This window comes from Megalops cyprinoides, chromosome 13, assembly GCF_013368585.1.
Source record: "Megalops cyprinoides isolate fMegCyp1 chromosome 13, fMegCyp1.pri, whole genome shotgun sequence".
NCBI classification, from domain to species: domain Eukaryota; kingdom Metazoa; phylum Chordata; class Actinopteri; order Elopiformes; family Megalopidae; genus Megalops; species Megalops cyprinoides.
In genome coordinates, this window is record NC_050595.1 from 12,213,779 (window position 1) to 12,235,039 (window position 21,261).

At 43.5% G+C, this 21,261-nt stretch overlaps 1 protein-coding gene across 1 annotated transcript in view; it reads right to left on the reverse strand.

The window, feature by feature from the left end:
- Window positions 1–21,261, reverse strand: part of LOC118788179 (cGMP-inhibited 3',5'-cyclic phosphodiesterase B-like) — a 63,754-nt gene that overhangs the window by 13,725 nt on the left and 28,768 nt on the right. Inside the window, exons 2-4 of the mRNA XM_036544080.1 lie at window positions 2,593–2,643; window positions 770–1,018; window positions 5–147 (exon numbers count right to left, since the gene is read on the reverse strand). Of these exons, the coding sequence (XP_036399973.1) occupies window positions 5–147; window positions 770–1,018; window positions 2,593–2,643 (443 nt within the window). The remainder of the gene's footprint in view (window positions 1–4; window positions 148–769; window positions 1,019–2,592; window positions 2,644–21,261) is intronic.

Consider the following 21,261-nt stretch of genomic DNA (forward strand, 5'->3'; position numbering starts at 1 on the left):
TGACCTGGCAGTGGCGAGCTCTGGGTGGGGCCTCTTGCTGCTGCTGCGGTCCCAGCGGGGCGGGGCTGCTTCCTGCGGGGGAAGGGAAGCGGTGGTGGAGCTGCGTCTCAGCTGCGGAGTCGGCAGGCTGTTTCTGCTGCTCATTCCCTGTTGGGGGCACCATGCCAAAAGACAGGTTATTATTGCTGCTATTCTTCTTTTTCTTCTCCTTATTATTATTTTTATTATTAGTAGTAGTAGTAGCGATAGTGGTAGTAATAGTGGTATTACTAGTAGAAGCAGTATTAGTATGAATAAGAATTGGAGGAAGCGGATGCTCTATTCCAGGGAAATTTGCATAATAGCAGCTTCATGATAGGAGTATCATACAAAGTCTAGAATTAAAAAAAAATATGTTTAAATTCATCAATAACATTTCAGATGGTAAAATCAAAATACACCTGGACAGGAGGACAAGCAAAACAGCACCATGTCTGTATTTGATCTGAGAACTGACCATGCCAAACACTGGATCAGACCCAACAAGAGAAACAGATTATTTAAGAATAAATTAAGAAGGGTTATACATAGGAAAAAGGTTATTTCTTATATTTAAGAAACTGCTTCTCTAGTACTTCACAAAAAACAGCCTAAACACCAAGAACTGTTCTGCTTCTGGTCAGGGATCACACTGCACCTCTGTGTGTCTGTTAGATATTTCAGTGTTACATGATAATTAGCATGTGCGGTATTCATGAGGTGTCGGTTCAGTTGGTTGGGGTGTCCCCACCTTGTGCGGCTTCCTCTCCCCCTTCTCGGCTGGGTCATCCACCTCAGCGCAGGGGTAGAACCCTGGGAAGGGGGTGAAGGGGGTGACGCGGGGGCGGCAGGAGCCGGAGAAGACCCCCATGAGGCTGCTAATGCTGCGCAGTGAGGCGGCCGCGTGGGGGGGCAGCGACGGCTCCAGCAGCAGGTCCGACACCAGGTTCCGCGCCTCGTTGATGACCGACAGGTCCACCCCGTTGCCACTGGCTGCTCCCTGGCGACACAAGGGGTAAAAAAAAAACGCACGTCAATGACCAGCTTGGACAAAAACACACACTAATGACCATGCTGGAGAACAGCCCATAACATTAACTCCACTGGACAAAAACACACACTAATGACTGTCCTGGAGAAAAGCCCATAACTATAAGTCCACTGGGTGGACAAAAATGCGACAATGACTGCACAGGACAAAAGCATAAATCAGTGACCACACTGCGCAAACATACACCAATGCCTAGGTTGAACAGCAACATACCACGTGATGTCATACAGTACCAGTTAGACAAGTTTGGACACAGCTGATTAAGATAATGGGAAACATGCATTCATTTTGATGTAAAGACTCACGATTAAATGCTTGAAATTTGTTTCTTAGACAAATATAAATAGCAAATTGATGCCTATGTATGAATGTCTTTCCAAAAAAATTTTGTTTTTAAAAAATATTTTTCGAAAATCTGAAATATAAGAAAGTTTTAATTTTGTTTTTTTTTTTTACACTCATTTGGGTCACTGCATAATTCCATTTGTGTTATTTCATAGTTTTGATGTCTTTAATGTTATTCTAAAATTTTGAAAACAGAAAAAAACTAATTAAAACCCTTCTATGAGTAGGTGTGTCCAAACATTTGACTTTTGACATCTGACCATGATCTGACCATGAGGTCTGCTCACTGCTTTCAAGAACATACTGAAAAACTGCTTTAATAGATTCTACAATAACTGTGTCCAAAACTGTAGAGAAAATCCAAACTGTAAGGAAGTTAATTAATATTTGATCATTCAATGACATCATGACATGACATCATGTGTACTCAAAAGCCTGGAACGGGCAGGGAACAGCCTTGCCCAAATCCTGGCTTAAACTACAGTTCAACCACCCCACACAGTACTCTGGTGAACTTTAGGTGGATTACTTATCAAAAGGTTCTGAGGCAGTGTTTCTGCTGCAGGGCCCACTGCTTGTGACTGATGCAGTGGAACACTGGTCTCTCACTCAATTGCACCGTGACAGACGCCTGGATTTATGACTGCATCATGAGACAGAGTGGGATTTCCCACATGCTCACACACACACAGAATGTACAAATAGGGACACACATTTTGGGGCTTAAAGCAATGGATCAAACTGCACTTGACTCCTGGGAACTGTGTGTCGACCAGGACTGTTGTGACGTTATGCACTTATCCAGAGTATGTGCGTGACAGGAGTGAAGTAAAGTCAGAAGGATTCAAATGAGAATAGCTGCAATAAAACAGAGTATGCAATTATCCAATATGCATTTACAGGGAGTGGACTGCAGACATAATTGTTTCTATTCATATTCATTAGTAGCTCAGCACAGTGCACTTGCAAAGACATGCATGAATACACGTACACACGCCCACACAGCTACAAACACACGCATGCACTTTCCCTTCCATACATGCACACACACACATAAACTCTTGCTAGTACACATACATTCACACTGCCCTTTTTCTCTTACACTCTCTTTCTCACAAATATACACACAATCACAGTCTCCCATGTTCACCCTCACACCTGTGCTTACAGGCACTCACCTGATACTGTGGCTTGTACCACTGCTTCAGATCCCAGTCCCATAGAATCATCTGGAAGAGAAAGGAAACGGGTCATCGTACTGAGGCGTGTGTGTGTGTGTGTGTGTGTGTGTGTGTGTGGGGGGAGGTGGAGGGGGGTCATCTACAGGAGCTGTTCAGGATCAAGAGTGGACACATTGCATGGTGGTGTTATAAGCATATACAGTGCTGGATGCAGTTATAAGCATCGACAATACAACGTGAGTTTATCAGCATTTACAATGCAGGGTATGGTTATAAGCAAGTACAATGCATGGTGAGGTTAGGAGTGTGTACAATGCAAGTTTATAAGGATGTACAGTGGTGGGTGTGACTGTAAGAATCTACAATGCTGGATACAGTTAACAAAGGGTACACACAGAGTGGGGGTTCACATTACAGCATTTAGTTATGCATATTATTGAGTGGGATAACACACATGCATCGATTTTAAAAAACACACATTAAAATCACAGCCTTACCCAGAAGAAATGAAAAAAAAATCACATTAACTAATCGAAATGTGTGATGTAAGCTTGTATAGTATCTTATAGTAACGTTTTATGCACATTATCCACTTTTTTTTAACTTGTCTTAGTTTCATTTGCCATTTATTTTTTACCGTACAACGCTCCCTTATTTTTGTTATATCACACTAGTAATGAAGCACATAATATAGGGGACAAAAGATGTCAACATTTAGAGACAATACAAGAACCTAACCTACGTAATGTAACCTGAAAAAGAGGCTGAAACTGAAGAGCAAAACCTCTAAACCAAACCCTGCGCATCTCGCAGAGAGGGAACCAGCAAACCGCGGCGGCCACACAGAAACGTCAACAGCAGGGTTGTGAGATCTTATCTGGCCCTGCTTACGTCAAACGGGCACGCTTCCCTGCTATCTCAAAGCACGAGGCCCTGCACACGGTGCAGGTACTGCGCTAAGCAGAGGGCACAACTCAACCGCTCCTTTGCAGCGGCAGTATTTTCTTAACCCGTACTGCCCTGATCAGAAACAACATGCTATTGTTGTTATTAGAAACTACAAGGCAAGCAGCCGCATACAAAGCTTGTCCATGAAAAGGGAAGAGCGGGACTTTCCTGAGATCATTTTTCTTGCCAGCTTGTGAAGCTGCGTGCAGTCCGTACCGTGGTACCACAGTGCTAACGGCAACACGGCCTACACACGTTCCCTCCTGCACAACAAAACTGGACCTCATCTGCCTAAATACCAACCATAGTTTGTAATAAACTATTCATAGTTTATTCTATGAATATATTCATACGAATAAACTATTCATAGTTTATTACAACAGATGTCAGGTTTGGAATAATAGATCTTTTCATTCTTAAACTAACAGACTATCACACTGTGTGATAATAACAACCTGGGGGTCTGGTTAAAGTTGGGCACCACATGTACATTTTTAGAATAATATAATACGATGCAGGCTAGCTACAAATAATCAAGCATTGTTTCTACTGTGTCTTGTATCTAAGAGCTGTTTATGAACGGGCCCTCTTCATAAACATGCTCACAGAATAAGGTTTCCTGACTGATCGGTGCTCCGGCACTTCAACCACAAGATGGCGTAACAGCAACGTGTCAGCAGAAACTCCTGCGACAGCGCTGGCCTATGTCTCCTCGCACATGTTGTGTGACTAGATTCTGCCACAACTGACTTCGGATGAGACCAAGCTTTTTAATTTAGTCTCATCTGTCTGCCCTTCTGACAAACAATCTTACACAACCTTGTCAGTTTTGCTGCAACACTATACTGGCATTACCTCCCTGCTACAATATCAGCAAGGTTAATGGAAAAAACTGTGTTTGAATAGCCTATTTACAAATCATTTATACACATTTAAAACAAACCCATTCACATACAGTGTGACTTGAAGTTGGCATTGACTTTTAACAATGCACCCTACCACCAACCATAAGTGTTTCACAAATAATTTGCACAATGGCCAAAGTACAGGTAGGTGGTGTAACAGAATGCACAAGTTTTGTGCATAATCCACATAGAACGTGTTTGATCACACGGGCCTCGGTCAGTTTTGGATTGGCGAAGCACATGAAGGTGACTGACACAACCGAAGGGTTCGTGCTTCACCGCTGGTTCCACCTGCCTCAGTGGGGGTCACATCCTGGCAGAGCAGGAAGCCGTCACAAAGGCGGCATTCCGTCTGTTTTCCTCCACCATTTCGGCGTCCCTGCCTGCATCCCCCCCCAACCATCCTCATCCTTCAGATGCTTCATTGATCGTAAGGACGCGGCACACAGGTTTGTCATCAGAGTCTGTTTAACACTTCCAGGCATTAGCTGGGCAAATAAGCATCGCCATGGAAACCCGGCAGAGAGGAAAGCAAACAATGACACAAATGCCATGGCAACCTGGCGGCGGGAGAGAGTGATGGGGAGGAGGGGGGGGGGGGGTAGAAACAGGCTGGAGATGGGCTTGTTTGTGGAGTGCTGGAGTGCTGGCGCCGGGGCGAGAGGATGACACGACACGTAAAACGTCACAGAACATTAGGCAAGAGCGCACATTCTTTATGGCATCCCTCTTACCACAACAACCCTGCAGCCTTCGCCAAGCTACGTCAAATGGCATACCACAAATGCTTTTAAATAAACTTAAACTAAATAAGAACTTCAACTGACTAAATAAGAACCTAACAACTGCTGATGAGAACAAGACATTCAGATTATCTTGGCCAATTGTTTGTCATTTTGACAATGTCCTCCATACATTTACAACAAGTAACAAATTAGTAATAGTACAGTCACTAAAAAGTAAACAGTTTTAAAACATACTTAAGACAGCAAAGACAGAAATATTACACTACCCTGACAGCATAAATACACTGTCACAATTACTGTGTCCAATTTGTTGTCGAATGACCTCAGAGCCTCTAACTCTCCTACAAATCCATGCAATGTATTCCATGTGTTAATAATACTCTGTGAGAAGAAATTCTTTCTAATGTCACTGTTAAATTTACTTTTAATTTCATCTTGTGCCTTTTGGCAACATTTTGATTGATATAGCTTCTGCTTGAGATCAATCCCTTTTGAGATTGTGTAATGACTTTAGTAATACCCTAAGTCTACTTTTACTTTTGAGGGATTAAACGTTTTAACAAAGCCTAAGTTTAACACCTGGGCCCAGTCTTTGTTGCCCATCTCTGCACATTTCTGTATCTTTTAGAGTGTGATAAAAATGAACACAACAAACCAAGGCATTGCACAGCTTGTCCACAACTTCCTTTTACCTGTATTCTACATTTTTGGCTACATATTCGTTCGTAAATGAGGAGAAAACATAAAACACTGAACACTGATCCACTTTCTACAAAATCTTTTCAGATGTGATCTCTCTTAATATTACTCTCCGAACTCTATGCTGAAACCAGTTAGAATCACCCTGGACATAGCTTCTTTGATTCCTTTTATTTCATATCAATTTCAGAGTCACTCGTGGTACTTTTTCAAGGCTTTTTATTCAAAGGGTTTTTGGAAAATCTCTCGTAAACTCTCATGTAAAGATATTTTCATCCACCGTGGAGACCAATTGTTTAACTTATTTTTCCTAGAAATGTGCTTCTTTTGAAATTACACCACTTTTGATTTTCAGATTTGCCATCTAAAAGCTGTTGCCATCTAAAAGCTGTTATTCAGATTTGCACCCCTTAAATTCTATACCCTTGAATTAGGAGTTAGTGGAGGTGATTTTGCCAAAACACCTTGAATGTAACCACGTTGTGGCTGGTCTATACTTGCTCTGCAAATGTTATCAGGATTATTACAAAAATTGTCAGGGACGCAATTTAAAGTTAAAATCGACAAATAAGTTAAAACATCATCGCCTCGGACATCTAACAGCTGCTGCTGAAAATTCTTCACATATGTATGCCGGGGTACTTAATGTCTCCAATGATGAATGTTTTCCAATACATACCAGATTTTTTTTTATGTTGTTGTAGTCATATAAGTTACACTTACTGTCTAATCCTGATGGCCTATAGCATACTCCAACAAAAAGGGCTTTCACTTTTTCCTCCAGGGCCTTAATGTAAATATCATCCCTGTGGTTTAGAATTTATATTGTAAATTCCTGCACATCTAGACTTTCTTTCATGTACAAGGCTCGTCCCCCTCTTCTTTTGTTTGATCTACCCTTGATCTATCTAAGCAATGTATATCCAACTATATTAAACTCATCCTCATCCTCCATCAATATTGCAGATTATATCATATCCCTTATATTTCACCCGGGTCTCCATCTCAAGAAATGTGTTTTTAATGCTTATAGTATTCACCCAAATCCCAGTCAGGTCACATACTACATACTTCTTTAATGTTGTCTGATAACGTAGATAAATCTTTCCAGTATGGATGAAAAAACCATGCCTCCAAACCAATCAAGTCTCATTCATTAACTGTCCCTTTTGTCTACAATATTAATATTTTTCATCTCAAGCAACTTTATAAGCTGTTTTTATTATGAGTTTGTAACATTTTCCCATCTTGTAATATATGTAATATAATAAATGCTATCATAACTGTTGTCAACAGGCAGATAAAAATCATAATTTAAAACCAATTCATTGAACTTAAGAACATTTCAGCAACAACCTCCATACTCAAGATGCTCGTAATTGCAATGTTCTACTCAAATCTAACAAATGCCAAAATATCAGTTTACAAAATTCTTTGGACTTCTGTTGGCCTATTTGCATTATTGTGCATATTGGGACTGATATGACTGAAAAGAAACATGACTCAATCAAACAATATCGAATGTTATAGTGCAACAAAACACAATTATATTAATTTACTACACAGTTAATCTAACTCACTCAATGCAAATGTGCACCTGTGTGTTATTTTAAATTGCATTTATTTTGAATGACTGAAGGCATTGCCGAAATTCCGTAAGGACATGGGCAACTCTACATTAGGGGCCAGTGGGGCCCAGCCCCACCACTAGACCACTAGATGGCGGTATTGAGTTCTTTCATTCAGTTTCTTATCTCTTAGGCACAGCAGTTCAATGAATAAAATTCATTTTGAATAACTCAACCTTTGATAGATATTATCCGTAATATCTCTTTTCAAATACACTCAAAGAAATAAAAATTGTTTGTGCAATGTACTGTACCCTAAGGTGCTTGATTCTGGCAAGTATCTGTCAGTCGGGCCGGCCCCATGACCCATGGCCCTGACATTATGCCAGGGAACCCCTTCTGCGCATGTCATAACGGATTTTATATGTTGGTCTGTGGGGCCCGATTGTCTCGGCCCCACGTTTGGTAACGCCCACATAAAGGTCAATCATAGCTATGTGTCAATTGGCTAGCTAGCTGTAGATCTTCTCCTAACTACGTGTCAATTGGCTAGCTAGCTTTAGATCTTCTTCTGACTGTAGCTGTAGTAGCTGCCTCCTTACGATCGCGTTACTGATACAAGACTGTGTTAGACGTTCGACGTATGTTACCAGTTGAAAATGAATACATTAATGGACTGACGGACTTCAACAGCAAGGTTGTTAAAAGGTTTGCACACATGAAAGAGCGCCGAGCCACATTCCTTTTCAAGTAGTGAGGTGAGTCAATAATGGCGCTTTATGGCTGGTGCTCAGCTTGAACAATGTTGGCTATCTATTGCATTAGCCTCCCTATTTGGTAATGCATGATTTACGGTATTACATGGATTGGCCTCCCTGTTTGGTAAAGAAAGATTTAGAGAGGTTCAAAGATAGCCTTTGTCATGGTCTTGCGACCAAACATAGCCTGGGACAAAATTCTGACAGTGACAGAAATTTAGGATGACCATCTCACAATGTGACTGCTGCTACGACCTACGTCTACTAACCAACGCACGCTGATAACGTTTTATTCTTGTATACTGACTTGCGTCGTAGCCTATGGTTCAGTAGTTGTTATCATCGTACAGTCTACATACTCAAACTTGATGTCGTACCCAAGTTTATTGGATCCATGTCGCAGTGTGGCTTACAATAAACTTATAAGATAGCAGAAATCTCACAGTCGGTAGGCACCATAAGGTCAACGATTGCATTGCAAAAGAGACTGTTTGGCGATGTACAGCATGTGGCCAAGGTCCTGAAAAAGCTGAGCTGGGACTCCAAGCAAAATCTCAGCTGCGCAGAGGCCGGAGCAAGTGATGTAGTACAAGGAGTATGTGGAATTTAAATAGTCCTCACAAAGGGAAGTCGGACATTGGGTAGCATGTTAATGAATGTTCCTCCCGAACTTTTGTTTGAACATAATCTATTTTAAATGATAGGCCCATCTGCACTCCCCAGCTAGGCTACTTGTATTTTGCAGGTGAGCAGCTAGGCGTGATAGTGTGTTATAAGGGTTTCATCACTGTGTCAAGCTAGCAAGGTTGAAGCTCACAGTCGTCACTGATAGGCTTGACAAGCTAACTGAAGCCCCACCAGAATTTCTATGCCAAAAACGCCACTGTGTGAGAGGTTAGAGTGAGGGACTCTGACATGCTGCCTCGACCTCAGTGCAGAGACGGTGTCTCTAATCCAGGCTGGCTCCACCCTCACTGGAGACCGGTGATGAGAGGATGCATGTCTTTTTCTTTCCAAGAAAAAAGTACCTAGGGAAATATTATTGGACAAACACGTCCTGGTTGACACACACACTGGAACACACTGACATAAACACAGGCACACGGACACACACACACACACACACAAACGCACGCATGGGTTCTCCCCAGACGAGCAGCATTAATGTGAAGGGCAGGCAGGGGACTTTGCCAGAGCAAAACAAACAGTTCCACAGCCAACAATGGCAATGGCTGACAATATTTATTACAACTCCACAACTGACAAACACAACCTTTATTTGTTGTTGCAAGAAATAGAAAATGAACAGTGTGGCACGGTCACACCCCCCTGTCACTACAGTTTTCAAACATTTCTGCCAATTAAACTCCTTAAAGACAGTAAAAAGCTATCTGATTGGCACACGGACCTCAGACTTGGTCTCACGTTAAATTCAGAGCATTTTTTGACTTTATAAATCAAATAAAAACAAGAGGTAGAGTACCGTCACTCCCACAGGCTAGCTCAGAGACCCTATTGTGCCAATGATGTTAAACCTTCAGCATGGATTGAGTGACACCCAATCAGCCCCTGGTTGGGTGAAAGCCTGCTGAAAGCCTCAAACACTGACATCAGTACATTCTCTACTGCCAAATACAAGTCAGTATCTATTCACTTCAGTTGTAGATCAATATCAATTACAGCCATGCTGCCTCTTTATTGTTGTAAAAGACAAAAATACATGTACAGTATAACTCAAAATCATACTTGTTCCCAAGGTATCCTTATTGCAAAACCAATCTATAATAGTGCTTTCTGACTGTTCTGCAGCACTTGAAGGAAAGTACCATCATCAAAACAAAATCTGCTTTTCCTCCTCCCTACCGTTGATGGTATCAACGACATTTTTATCATATTCAGAGTTCCTCTTTAAATCGACTCTTGCACTGCTCTCTGGAGTGAAACCAGTAGCCGATCTCTTGTAATAAACTTCTGAGGCATCCAACACCCTACAGCGACACTTAGTGTAGAGGCAGTTCCAGTGTACAGCAGAATGAGAAGAGGCCTTTTGGTAAGTACCGCAGAAGACCAGGCATAAGACACAGCATAGCACATCAGCACATGCTTGCCTTCAGCAGTTGCTGCTCGTACAGAGCACAGCGATGATGCAGAGGAGCAGGTATTTCCCATGATGCCCAGAGAGCATCTCACCCTGACAAAGCAAGAACCCAAGAGCACAGGCGTCCAACACGCAGCAGCTGTTGTGCTTTCACGCCCTCCTAAAGTGCTTGCTGCCTAATGTGTGCGCCCGCAACGCGTTCCCAGGGTTCGCTTCCTCAGCTCTGCCTGCGGGTTTGGCCCAGGCTCTCTGACACAAGAACACGTGCCAGTCAGGACTTACTGTACATTACACTGCATCACTGTTTAGGGGACCAGGCGTGACCTACACAGCTTCCATTCTATACAGCATCTATTTAAAGTGTAATGACCCTAGTTTGAGTACCTCATTTTAGGATTCAAACCTGCATTTGCACAATAACAAACCCCATTTACAAGGCTACTCAGTGCACTGCTGCATACTGCCTACCACGTGAATGTATTCTACCAGGTATAAAGGTCAATTGAAACAACGGGCGACACAGCTTAAATACATATTTATTGTTTGGCTGCAGCATATTGCAACTGTCTTGGCTAGAGTTGGGTGTGTTTGGTGCATTTCTTACCTGCTTCGATAGACCTTGCTAAGTGATGCAGGGCCAAATAGCTCTGTGCTGTGCTGTGCTGCAATGTAAACTCAATGGGCACAGAGCACACACAGGGAGTCCAGTGTGGCCAAAAGCAACAGGTGTGTTACCTGAAAACCCAACGATAACTGCACTTGACCATCAGAAGCATTTATACTCAGACAGCATCCAAACAGAAGGCTTTCAGAGGTTTCACACAAGATGTCAACCATTCTATCTGACCGCTGTCACACAGTAATGACATGCATGTCAACAATTAGGGGTTTCCACAAGGTATTGTTATCGTTGAATTTTGTAATATGAAAGTGGTTAAAACGACAACAACTTCCAGTATTCTCATTTTTGAGAACTGAAAAGTTAGCCATCTGTGTGTGTGTGTGCGTGCCTATAGTTTTGTGTGTCTCAGTCAAAGGCTGTGCAATGGAAATGTAAGGTGGAGGTGAGTTAATGGGAATTCACGTCCATTGAAGCCTCAAATTGGGCAGGAGCTGATGGATCTTTTTTTACATTTGTTAAGAAATCCACTACAATCTACTTTTACAATATTACATACAAACATATATACCCAATAAGCCTGACCTGACTGGAATTCAGTTTGCCTGACATCATTGCCAAATGGTTAAGACCACTAAGGCAGACATACATGGTGAACCAGCCATGGGGCCAAACGTGCCAAATGACAAAAACAGTTACAAATAACGTACACTATTAATGTGCCGTAAGATCATTTACAACACGAATGCGCTAACGTCATGTTATACTAGAGCTTTCAGATACATCACCTACAATACTAAATTGGTCTGGACGGGCTTGGGGCATTCGTTCCAAACACTAAAAGCCAAACAAAGCCACAAAAGGGATCACCTGGGTTTAAGAATGCCTGGGTGGCCTTTCTACAAATGAGCAAATACAAAGGGCTTTGTTTCCGTGGCAGTGATGAAGTCCATTAATGTTAATTTGCAATGCCAGCAGCAACTATGTAACGCAAGGCATGAATGGAAACTTCAGTAGTGACACTGGAGTGGGTAATGGTGCACAAACCACAAGGGGCAACATGTATGTATTTGTTTTTACTGTAATCAAATGACAAAGTTGATGTTGATGGCAATGGTACGATGGTGACTATTATTATTTGTTTTGTGTATGGATCACATCTATTTCTTATTATGGCCACAAACATGTGGGTGCACATGTCACATGCTGAAGTGGATAATGTAGCTTTACGTAGCTTTAAGACTCTTCCTTTGCCATAGAAAAGACATAAAAGTGAATCCAGGTCACTGTACTTGCAACTTGGAAATGTGAATAGAATATATGTGTGTGTGTGTATGCATATATATAATATATATATTACATATATATATTTATAGAGAAAGAGAGAGAGAGAACAATTGTTCTTTATACTTTTTATTTATACTTATAATATATCCTGAATAATACTTCAAGTTTCCCCCCATGACAGACACTTCCCCACTTGCCTTCTTTTTGCATGGACATTTTCCTCTAACACACTTGAGAAAAGTACCACATGCCTCCCATATCAGCCCAAGAATCACCACAGAGCGTTCAGACAGAATAGGTGTGCACACGCGCGATGCAGAACACCCTTAAGCTGCGCTGCGTCAGAGATGTTCAGTGCGGAGCTGATAAAGGCATGGTGATCAGTTTGAGGAGAACAGATAACAAGGACACATATTTCCCACAGTCTCTGTCCTTGTCCCTATCCCAGCTTCCCCTCTAGACCACAGTGGCTGCAGATCTGCACAGATGCAGTAACCTGGGCGCTGATGTCAGGCCTGCGCAGTCCCTGTGATACGGGCTACGACCCTGCGCCAACATCGGATCTGCGCAGGACTTCGCTGTAATCTGGGACACGAACCAGCGCCGATGTCCGGTCTGCGCAGTCACTGTAACGCAGGCCATGAGCCAGAGCTGACGTCAGATCTGCACAGTCGCTGTGATCTGGGCTACGAGCCTGCACTGACGTCAAAGTCAAGGCATGCTCTTTATCGCCAGGCCGGGGCGATAAGGGAGAGCGAGTGCGTCGGATCAGAGGCACAGTCACATGCGGGGCTGAGCTGCACTGAGACCTGGCAAACCGCTGCCCTGCTTTCCAAACTCTCAGAGGACAGAAGGGTTGAGAGGGCGGACGACCTTGTTCATTTCGCTGTTCAGCGTTCCCTCACATTGAAACAATACACGCCAGCTTTCCCGAGTATTGCCCTAGTGAGTAAACACCTTTCAGCCTTGCCTTAAGTTACAATGTTTCAACATGTGTACCATCAGCACAAATTGATATCATTGTGGAAAAACATCCCCACAGATAACAACAAATATCTCTCCATCAATCATGTGTGGTTCAAAGCAAGGTGGCAAATTCAAATACAGATGCAGATGCAAGTGCAAATGTCTCACCGGGGTCCCTGCTCTAAGCCAGACTTTGACCTAAGACAGATGCCAACGAGCGCACACAACCCCCCACAGGAAGCCTAAAATACCACAGGTCATCGTTTCCAATCAGAGATAATAAAACGCGTCACTAACGCAGCTGTGCCTCGGTCAGCGCGCCCCAGGCAGGCGGAGGGCACCCGGCAGGGGCGTTCAGCGAGTGGACATTACGGAGCCCGATCGCTCAATTGCCGAGCGCTCTGCAGCCCTGGCCTGACTCATCACGCAGCCACCCCCCTGACAGGCCTAATACTCAAAGCACTGCTTCCATTGATTTGCGAGGGGCTTGAGGGAAGGGGGCCAATGGGGGGGGCAGAGACAAGCACCTCCTCAGGAAGACCTGGCGGGAACGTGGAAAATTCTTGGGGCGGAGAAGCGGGTAGGTTGCAGTCGTCACCGCGCCCTGGTAACTCTGTGTGTCTTTTCACACCCACCCATCATTTCTCTCCCTAGGGGTACCTCTGAGATTCTGCTGTAACAACCCCAAAATAGCTACTACTGTCTGTTTCTGGGATTCACTTATAACAACCCCAAAACAGCTAATACTGTATTTCTCTGGGATTCTGTTACAACCCAAAAATAGCTACTACTGTCTTCCTCTGGGATTCTACTATAACAACCCCAAGATAGTTAATACTGTACTTCTGTGATTCTCTTACAACAACCCCAAAACTGTTAATACTGCCTTTCTCTGGGATTCTGGTATAACAATCCCATAACAACGAAAACTGTTTTACCTTCTGTCTTTCTCTGGGATGCTATTATAGCAACCCCTAAACCATGACTTGTCTTTCTCATGGGACTCTCTTATAAGAACCAAAAACAGCCAGCGCTGTCTTTCTCCAGGACTGTGAAAGAACAACCCAAAAACAAAGTATTGTCTTTCTCTGGTAGGTTCAGGTTAACTTTAAGAACTACAATGCTGATGAAATATACTCTTCACACACTTCACGCAACATTGCTGCCTCAGAGAGAACTTGTAGTGTAAAGGGTTTACTTCCACTCAGTGTGTGTACCTGAAGTTCTATTCTGCATATTCTGAGCATTTCAGGAAGCATGCAGACAACAGTGTTGCCATCTGTGCCTTTAACTCACACACTACAAAACGACCATGTGCAAACATCCATAGAGGAAATAAATCCAAATCCACTAGGTGTCAGGGGTACTGTGCTCAGCACAAATGGTAAACACAACAAATACAAAGTCAATTAATTAAGTTTCATATACACAATAAAACACTTAAGCTCTTATATGAAATGGTGGGAACTCCCTAAATAAAACTGTAGCCTATATCGTAGTTGCACTTAAACAGCTACAGATTAGTTGAACAGTTTTTTGGTGACTTGATATTTACCTTTTTCATTTGTAGATACACTCACTGAGCACTTTATTAGGAACACCTGTACACCTACTTATTCATGCAATTATCTAATCAGCCAATCGTGTGGCAGCAGTGCAATGCATAAAATCATGCAGATACGAATCAGGAGCTTCAGTTAATGTCCACATCAACCATCAGAATGGGGAAAAAATGTGATCTCAGTGATTTTGACCGTGGAATGATTGTTGCTGCCAGACGGGCTGGTTTGAGTATTTCTGTTACTGCTGATCTCCTGGGATTTTCACACACAACAGTCTTTAGAGTTTACTCAGAATGGTGCCAAAAACAAAAAACATCCAGTGAGCGGCAGTTCTGCGGAATGAAACGCCTTGTTGATGAGAGGTCAACGGAGAATGGCCAGACTGGTTCAAGCTGACAGAAAGGCTACAGTAACTCAGATAACCACTTTGTACAATTGTGGTAAGCAGAAATATCAGAATGCACAACACGTCGAACCTTGAGGAGGATGGGCTACAGCAGCAGAAGACCACGTTGGGTTCCACTTCTGTCAGCCAAGAACAGAAAGTTGAGGCTACAGTAGACACAGGCTCACGAAAACCGAAAAGTTGAAGAAAAACGTGGCCTGGTCTGATGAATCTCGATTTCTGCTGAGGCACACAGATGGTAGGGTCAGAATTTGGCTCCAGCAGCATGAATCCATGGGCCCAACCTGCCTTGTGCCAACAGTCCAGGCTGGTGGCGGGTGGTGTAATGGTGTGGGGCATGTTTTCTTGGCACACTTTGGGTCCGTTAATACTAATCGATCATCGCTTCAATGCCACAGCCTATTTGAGTATTGTTGCTGACCATGCGCATCCCTTCATGGCCACAATTTACCCATCTTCTAACGGCTACTTCCTGCATGATAATGCACCATGTCACAAAGCAAAAGTCGTCTCAAACTGGTTTCATTAACATGACAATGAGTTCAATATTCTTCAGGGGCCTTCCCAGTCACCGGATCAGAATCCAATAGAACACCTTTGGGATGTGGCAGAACAGGAGATTCGCAGCATGAATGTGCAGCTGACAAATCTACAGAAATTGCGTGATGCACTCATGTCAACATGGACCAGAATCTCAAAGGAATGTTTCCAACATCTTGTGGAATCCATGCCACGAAGAATTGAGGTTGTTTTGAGAGCAAAGGGAGGCCCTACCCAGTATTAGTATAGTGTTCCTCATAAAGTCCTCAGTGAGTGTATATTTACATGTTTTTCTTCTTTTTTCTGCTCTAGCAACAAGTTACTGGTGTTGCTGAATGCTCCTTATTTTTAAGGTTGACAGTTCTCTTCTGAAATCTCACCACATTTTTAACTACTGCCACTCAATGGAACCCAGTGGTACTGCACCTCTGAACACCAGGGATAATATCCACGTAAACCTCTCTGGCAGCAACGAACAAGACCAAAAACACTATTCTCTATGGTGATGACAAGGACTCATTGAGTCAGAGGCCCAGGACACTAAACCAGAAAGCTTGACCTTAGCCGATGACGCACTCGCCTTATGCAAACTGAACATAAGTGAACGCACATTCTCATTTAGTCATTTGGCAGGCATTCTCATCCAGAGCAACTTACAAAGCAAAGGTATACGGATGCACATAATCAGGCCACATGAAAGACAGTGCATACATCAGAAAACATCAGATCTCACCTCCAAAAAAAACAAACAAAAAAAACTCACATACTCATCACACCTACGCTCAGTGAGCGCACCACCGCCAGACAAAATAACAACCACTTTACACACCTACACACATCGAGTGCGTCTCCAACTGACAACAACTGCGGTCACCACTCCTATCCGGTGAACAGACCTACAGCAGAGATGATGATCACACACCTGCTGTGAAGTAGACAGAGGTGTTCTATCACAACAGAGTGAACAGGAAGCCATAGCAGAGAGAGCACTCTTGTCATGGACAGCTGTCACTGGTGTGCCGAATCAGTGAGATGTACCATGTGCCCCTGATATTAGCGCTCGCTTATGGATTGGAGGTGGGAGATGGACCAGCAGGCTGGCCTATCATAATCTGCCCTTGTTAAGAAAGTCCTACTGTCATGTTTTAAAGCCCTGTGGTCTGATTTAGCCATCGTGGTTTCTCACATGAAGCAGTGGAAACAAGTCTCATGAACAGCTCACACGAAAACAGCCATGTGAACAGACTCCTGAAATTCAGATGGCACACAGGGGCCAGAGGCTAGCACAAACCTGAATAAAAACAACAGAAAATCATGCTTTATGTGCAGACAGGTGTAGAGTCCATCACAAACCAATATGTCACAAAACTGGACAATGACGCCACAGAGACCTTGCATGCAGCATTGTGCAAAAACATAACTGCAAAAAAAACCAGACAAGGACTAAATTAAGCCTTTATACTCTAATTACTGGTATTTAAAAAAGAGCATTTAAGGATGAGGTCTGCTTAAAAAACAGTGACCCAAACCCATAAAGCCCTTCAATACCAAGAGCTCAGCCCAGAACAGGCCCTCAGCCAGGTAGACCGAAGCTCACAGAACAGAGCAACACCACCATCAGTCAGCTTCAGAACAGCACTGCAAATACAATTCCAATTATCATAAACCAAACTATGAAACCTATCAAACTTTTATCTGGACCACCGGAATAAAATAACTGAAACAAAACAAACAGCCAAAACATGCCTGACATCACAAGTCCAAGCCGACCCAAATACAACATCAGTCATGTTCGGAGAGGGGCACAAAGCTACAATAGTGGCCCAAGACACAGCCACCTTCCATAGACTGAGGAGCAAGAGCGAACTTTTTTGAGGAGAATTTGTCAGTGCTGTTCTGTTCATTTCTCGGGGTGTTTTCTTTCTTGTATGAATGTCTGTCTTATGTATTCTGTGTTTGTTCTGCTGTGCCAACAGAAATGTATGTTTGTCATGCCAATAAAGCTCAGGTAACTGAATTGAAAAATTCAGCTGAGAAAGACAGAGCAAGAATGAATCCAGGATGGTGTATCCGGACAGGTACGGCTTGAAGTCATGCCTGCCCTGGCACTGGCTACTGGCAGACCTCCCACAGCCACTCCATACAGATGAAGCTCCTACTCCTGCCTCACTCGGTTTGGATTGTGCAAGGGCACCAGACATAACATGGGGCAAACTCGTCTGCCATTTACAGTACAGTGTGTGCACAAATGTGTGTGTGTAACTGTGTGTATGTTTGTGTGCGTCTGTGTGCGTGTGTAACTGTGCGTATGGTTGTTTGTGTGCATCTGTGTGCATCTGTGTGTAACTGTGCGTACATCTGTGTGCTTGCCCATGCGTGTGTGTGTAACTGTGTGTATGTTTGCGTGTGTCTGTGTGAGTGTGTGTGTAACTGTGTGTATGTCTGTCTGTGCGCGTCTGTGTGTGTGTGTCTGTGTATGTCTGTGCATGTGTATGTGTGTGTGTGTCTGTGTGTGTGTGTGCATGTGCGTGTGTGTGTGTGTGAGTGTGTGTGTGTGTGTGTGTGTGTGTGTGTGTGTGTGTGCGTATGTGTGTGTGTGTGTGTGCATGGCTTGCCTCAGAGAGACGGCAGCTGCTGCAGCCCTCAGATTTCCGGCTTACCTCCTTGGGGCCACCTGCCTCCAACCAAAACAGATGCTGATGACGCACTCCTGCCCTCGTCCAGCTGCACTCCCCAGAGGGCAATTAACACATGCCTCCCGTCCCCCGGAGCTCGCCACAATTAATGTGCCACTGGGACTCCCAAATTACCCAGACCCCACTCAGGCCCTGAGCCTTAATCCGACCTCGGCACCAAGCTGGGTTTGACCGCGTTCGGGAGGCTGGGGTTGTGAGAGGGGTCTACCTAATGTACCCAAATACACCAACAAATGTCCCAACAAATGTCTGTTACGCCTCGCCAGTCATGCAGCAAATCTAAAGCGAAACTGCAGTGCTGTGGCTCTGTTGCAAAGCCTGAACTACCGACTGCAGCGCCTCTTTCACAAACACCCACAACAGATAATACATATAAACTAACGGGGAATGTGCTCCAAGATATATCTGCGATTTTGACTTTGCACTTAAACCATATGCCATTTCTACAAGGCATAGAGTTTAACAGATATAAATGCTTCTACTAGTTAACAATTCATGACGCAAATGTAATCCCTTTAGACTAATTATACGCTAATTATGTGGGGGAAAAATGCTAAATTACTTCACAGCATAGCCACACACTTAGTCTACAGTTTGTTCTGCAACAAAGAAAAGCTCAAAATACCTTTTTCGTCAGTAGCATATAGCACTTACAAAGTAGCTGTGAAGTGACTGACGTTAGACATGCTGTTGAGGCAGGAATGCGGAGCACTTTTGCGGGAGGGGGAGTACCTGTCAGTCTCTGCATGCACTTTGAGTTTCTTTTCCTGGCGGAGCGCCAGGGCCAAGCAGGGCTTTCATAATGATAAACACGTGTTTGCAGGAAAAACAGAAATGCCACAAGCTGGGGAAGGTCAGAACTATTACGTCAGAGATGAACTTTCTCCCACAATGGCATGCTTCAACTGCCGGCTGCCCATTGCCCATTCTGCGGCTCTCTGACCCCCATAATCAACCAAGGGCCACCGTCACTTAGGGCCGCATTGTACACAGGCCAGACACAAAGCCACCACAGCAGGGCCGAGGGGATTGCCGCTGTGATTTTTTTAAAATGGCAGCACGAAAGAATCTGGGAGACACACTTTGAGTCTCCGGGTTGTAAATTTGTTGAGACTCCGCTGTGTTTGCACGCCAGACAGCCGAGGCATACCCCATCGGACTTGCCGTCTTGTCTGTTTTATCGGTGGACAGAAAAGCGCTGGAGGTGTACTCTGCGCGCGGCCACCTCACAGGAGAGCGCCGCGAGGGAGGGGAGCCGCGGTTGCCAATGAAATTTCCCTGGAAAGCGGACGTAAGGGGTCATGCGTTGTAAGTGGAAAAAGTATCGCCACTTTCAGCACACGACTGTGGCACACCGGCGTACCCTGCCAGAGTGCCTTGGACAGTGAAGGGGGCGGGATCTCTCCAGCCACGACATGCCCACAAAGACTAAGAGCATGCTAAAGGAAACTTTGGGCTGAATACCCGCCATTATCATCGCTGGACCATTCTCACTGGAGCCTGAAACTATTGACTGGAAAATGCAAATAGGCGTTTGACAATTAAACCCTGAGAAACTGTTGGACCTGTGAAGTTAGAGGCCCGTACAGGGATCACAGAGGAATGCTGGGTAAAACACAGGGTCCACCCAGCATTTTTTCTCTTAGTCTCTCTTTTTTTTTTTAAACACTGTTACATCTTTCTGGAATCTCAAGTTACCTTTTAAAAAGACAAGGAAGACACAACAATTTACAGGAATGAATGAAGCAGTTTGGCAACAGTGTGGTTTTTACAGTGCATGGCAATTTAATTAGAGAGAGATAAATGTTATGTCTAGTTTATTAATTATTTTTTACATATATGTGTTTCACTGAGGAAAATAAACCAAACCCACATTTATTTGGATCATAATAAAACCTAATGCCAAAAAACTCACCCAAATATATACATCCTCTCTTTGTCTGCAAGCACAATCTTATCTTCAGCAGACTTCATTCTAAAAGTTACAGCAAACAACTCCATGACATAATGATAACTTTTCAGCAAGTGGATTTTCTTAAAGTTTCTTTCAAGTGCAATGCAGTTCTGCTGTTCACCCTGACAGCAGTGATGGAACACCTGAATAGAGGACAAATGTGCAGGAAACACTGAAATAAAAAATATGCCTTAAAAAGCCTTTCCTAGTAACAAGTAACAAATCGTGTTATCCATCTTGTTTATAGTCTTGTTGATTGCTGTATGCGCCATATGCTATATGTTCACAAGGTTTTATGCTCTTCTTCTGAAAAGGAGACAACACCATTAAGCAAATAAAAGGAGCAGATGTATATCCCCAGGTCCAATCATTGTGATCCTATTGCAATGACCTGTCTCTATGGTTTCAAGGAAGACTTCTTATATTATCTTTAAATTATCAAGTGATCATTTATGGACAAAAATCAGCTAAGCTGCTCTTCAAAGGGGGTATACTAAATCCCACTGCTCTGAACTTTGTCCCCCCTATTTTTATCATTTTTCAAAGATAGCATCTGCTCTCACAATTCTTTGTTCTTGTGCCAGTATAAGCATCTATGCAAGGCAGTATATAATTATTAGCAGTGTCTCCCTGTGTTGTCTGGGTAGTGACGGAGCCGTGTTTAGCTATTGTATTTGGAGAGATAACAAGGTCTCTGGTGCTTCGGAAACTAACAGTGGGCAGGGCTCCAGACAAAAATGTACATGAGCAGGCACTAGCTCCCAGCCCAAATGGTGAAGCATAGCTGCTTTCTGTCCTTGCCCTGTAGCAGGTTTTGACTTCAGGAAAACAGGCAATGCCCGATTTGTGTGGTGGCCGACTCAGTCTTACCAGCAGCCCTTACTGTTAAACATGGATCAAATATACTGTAATAG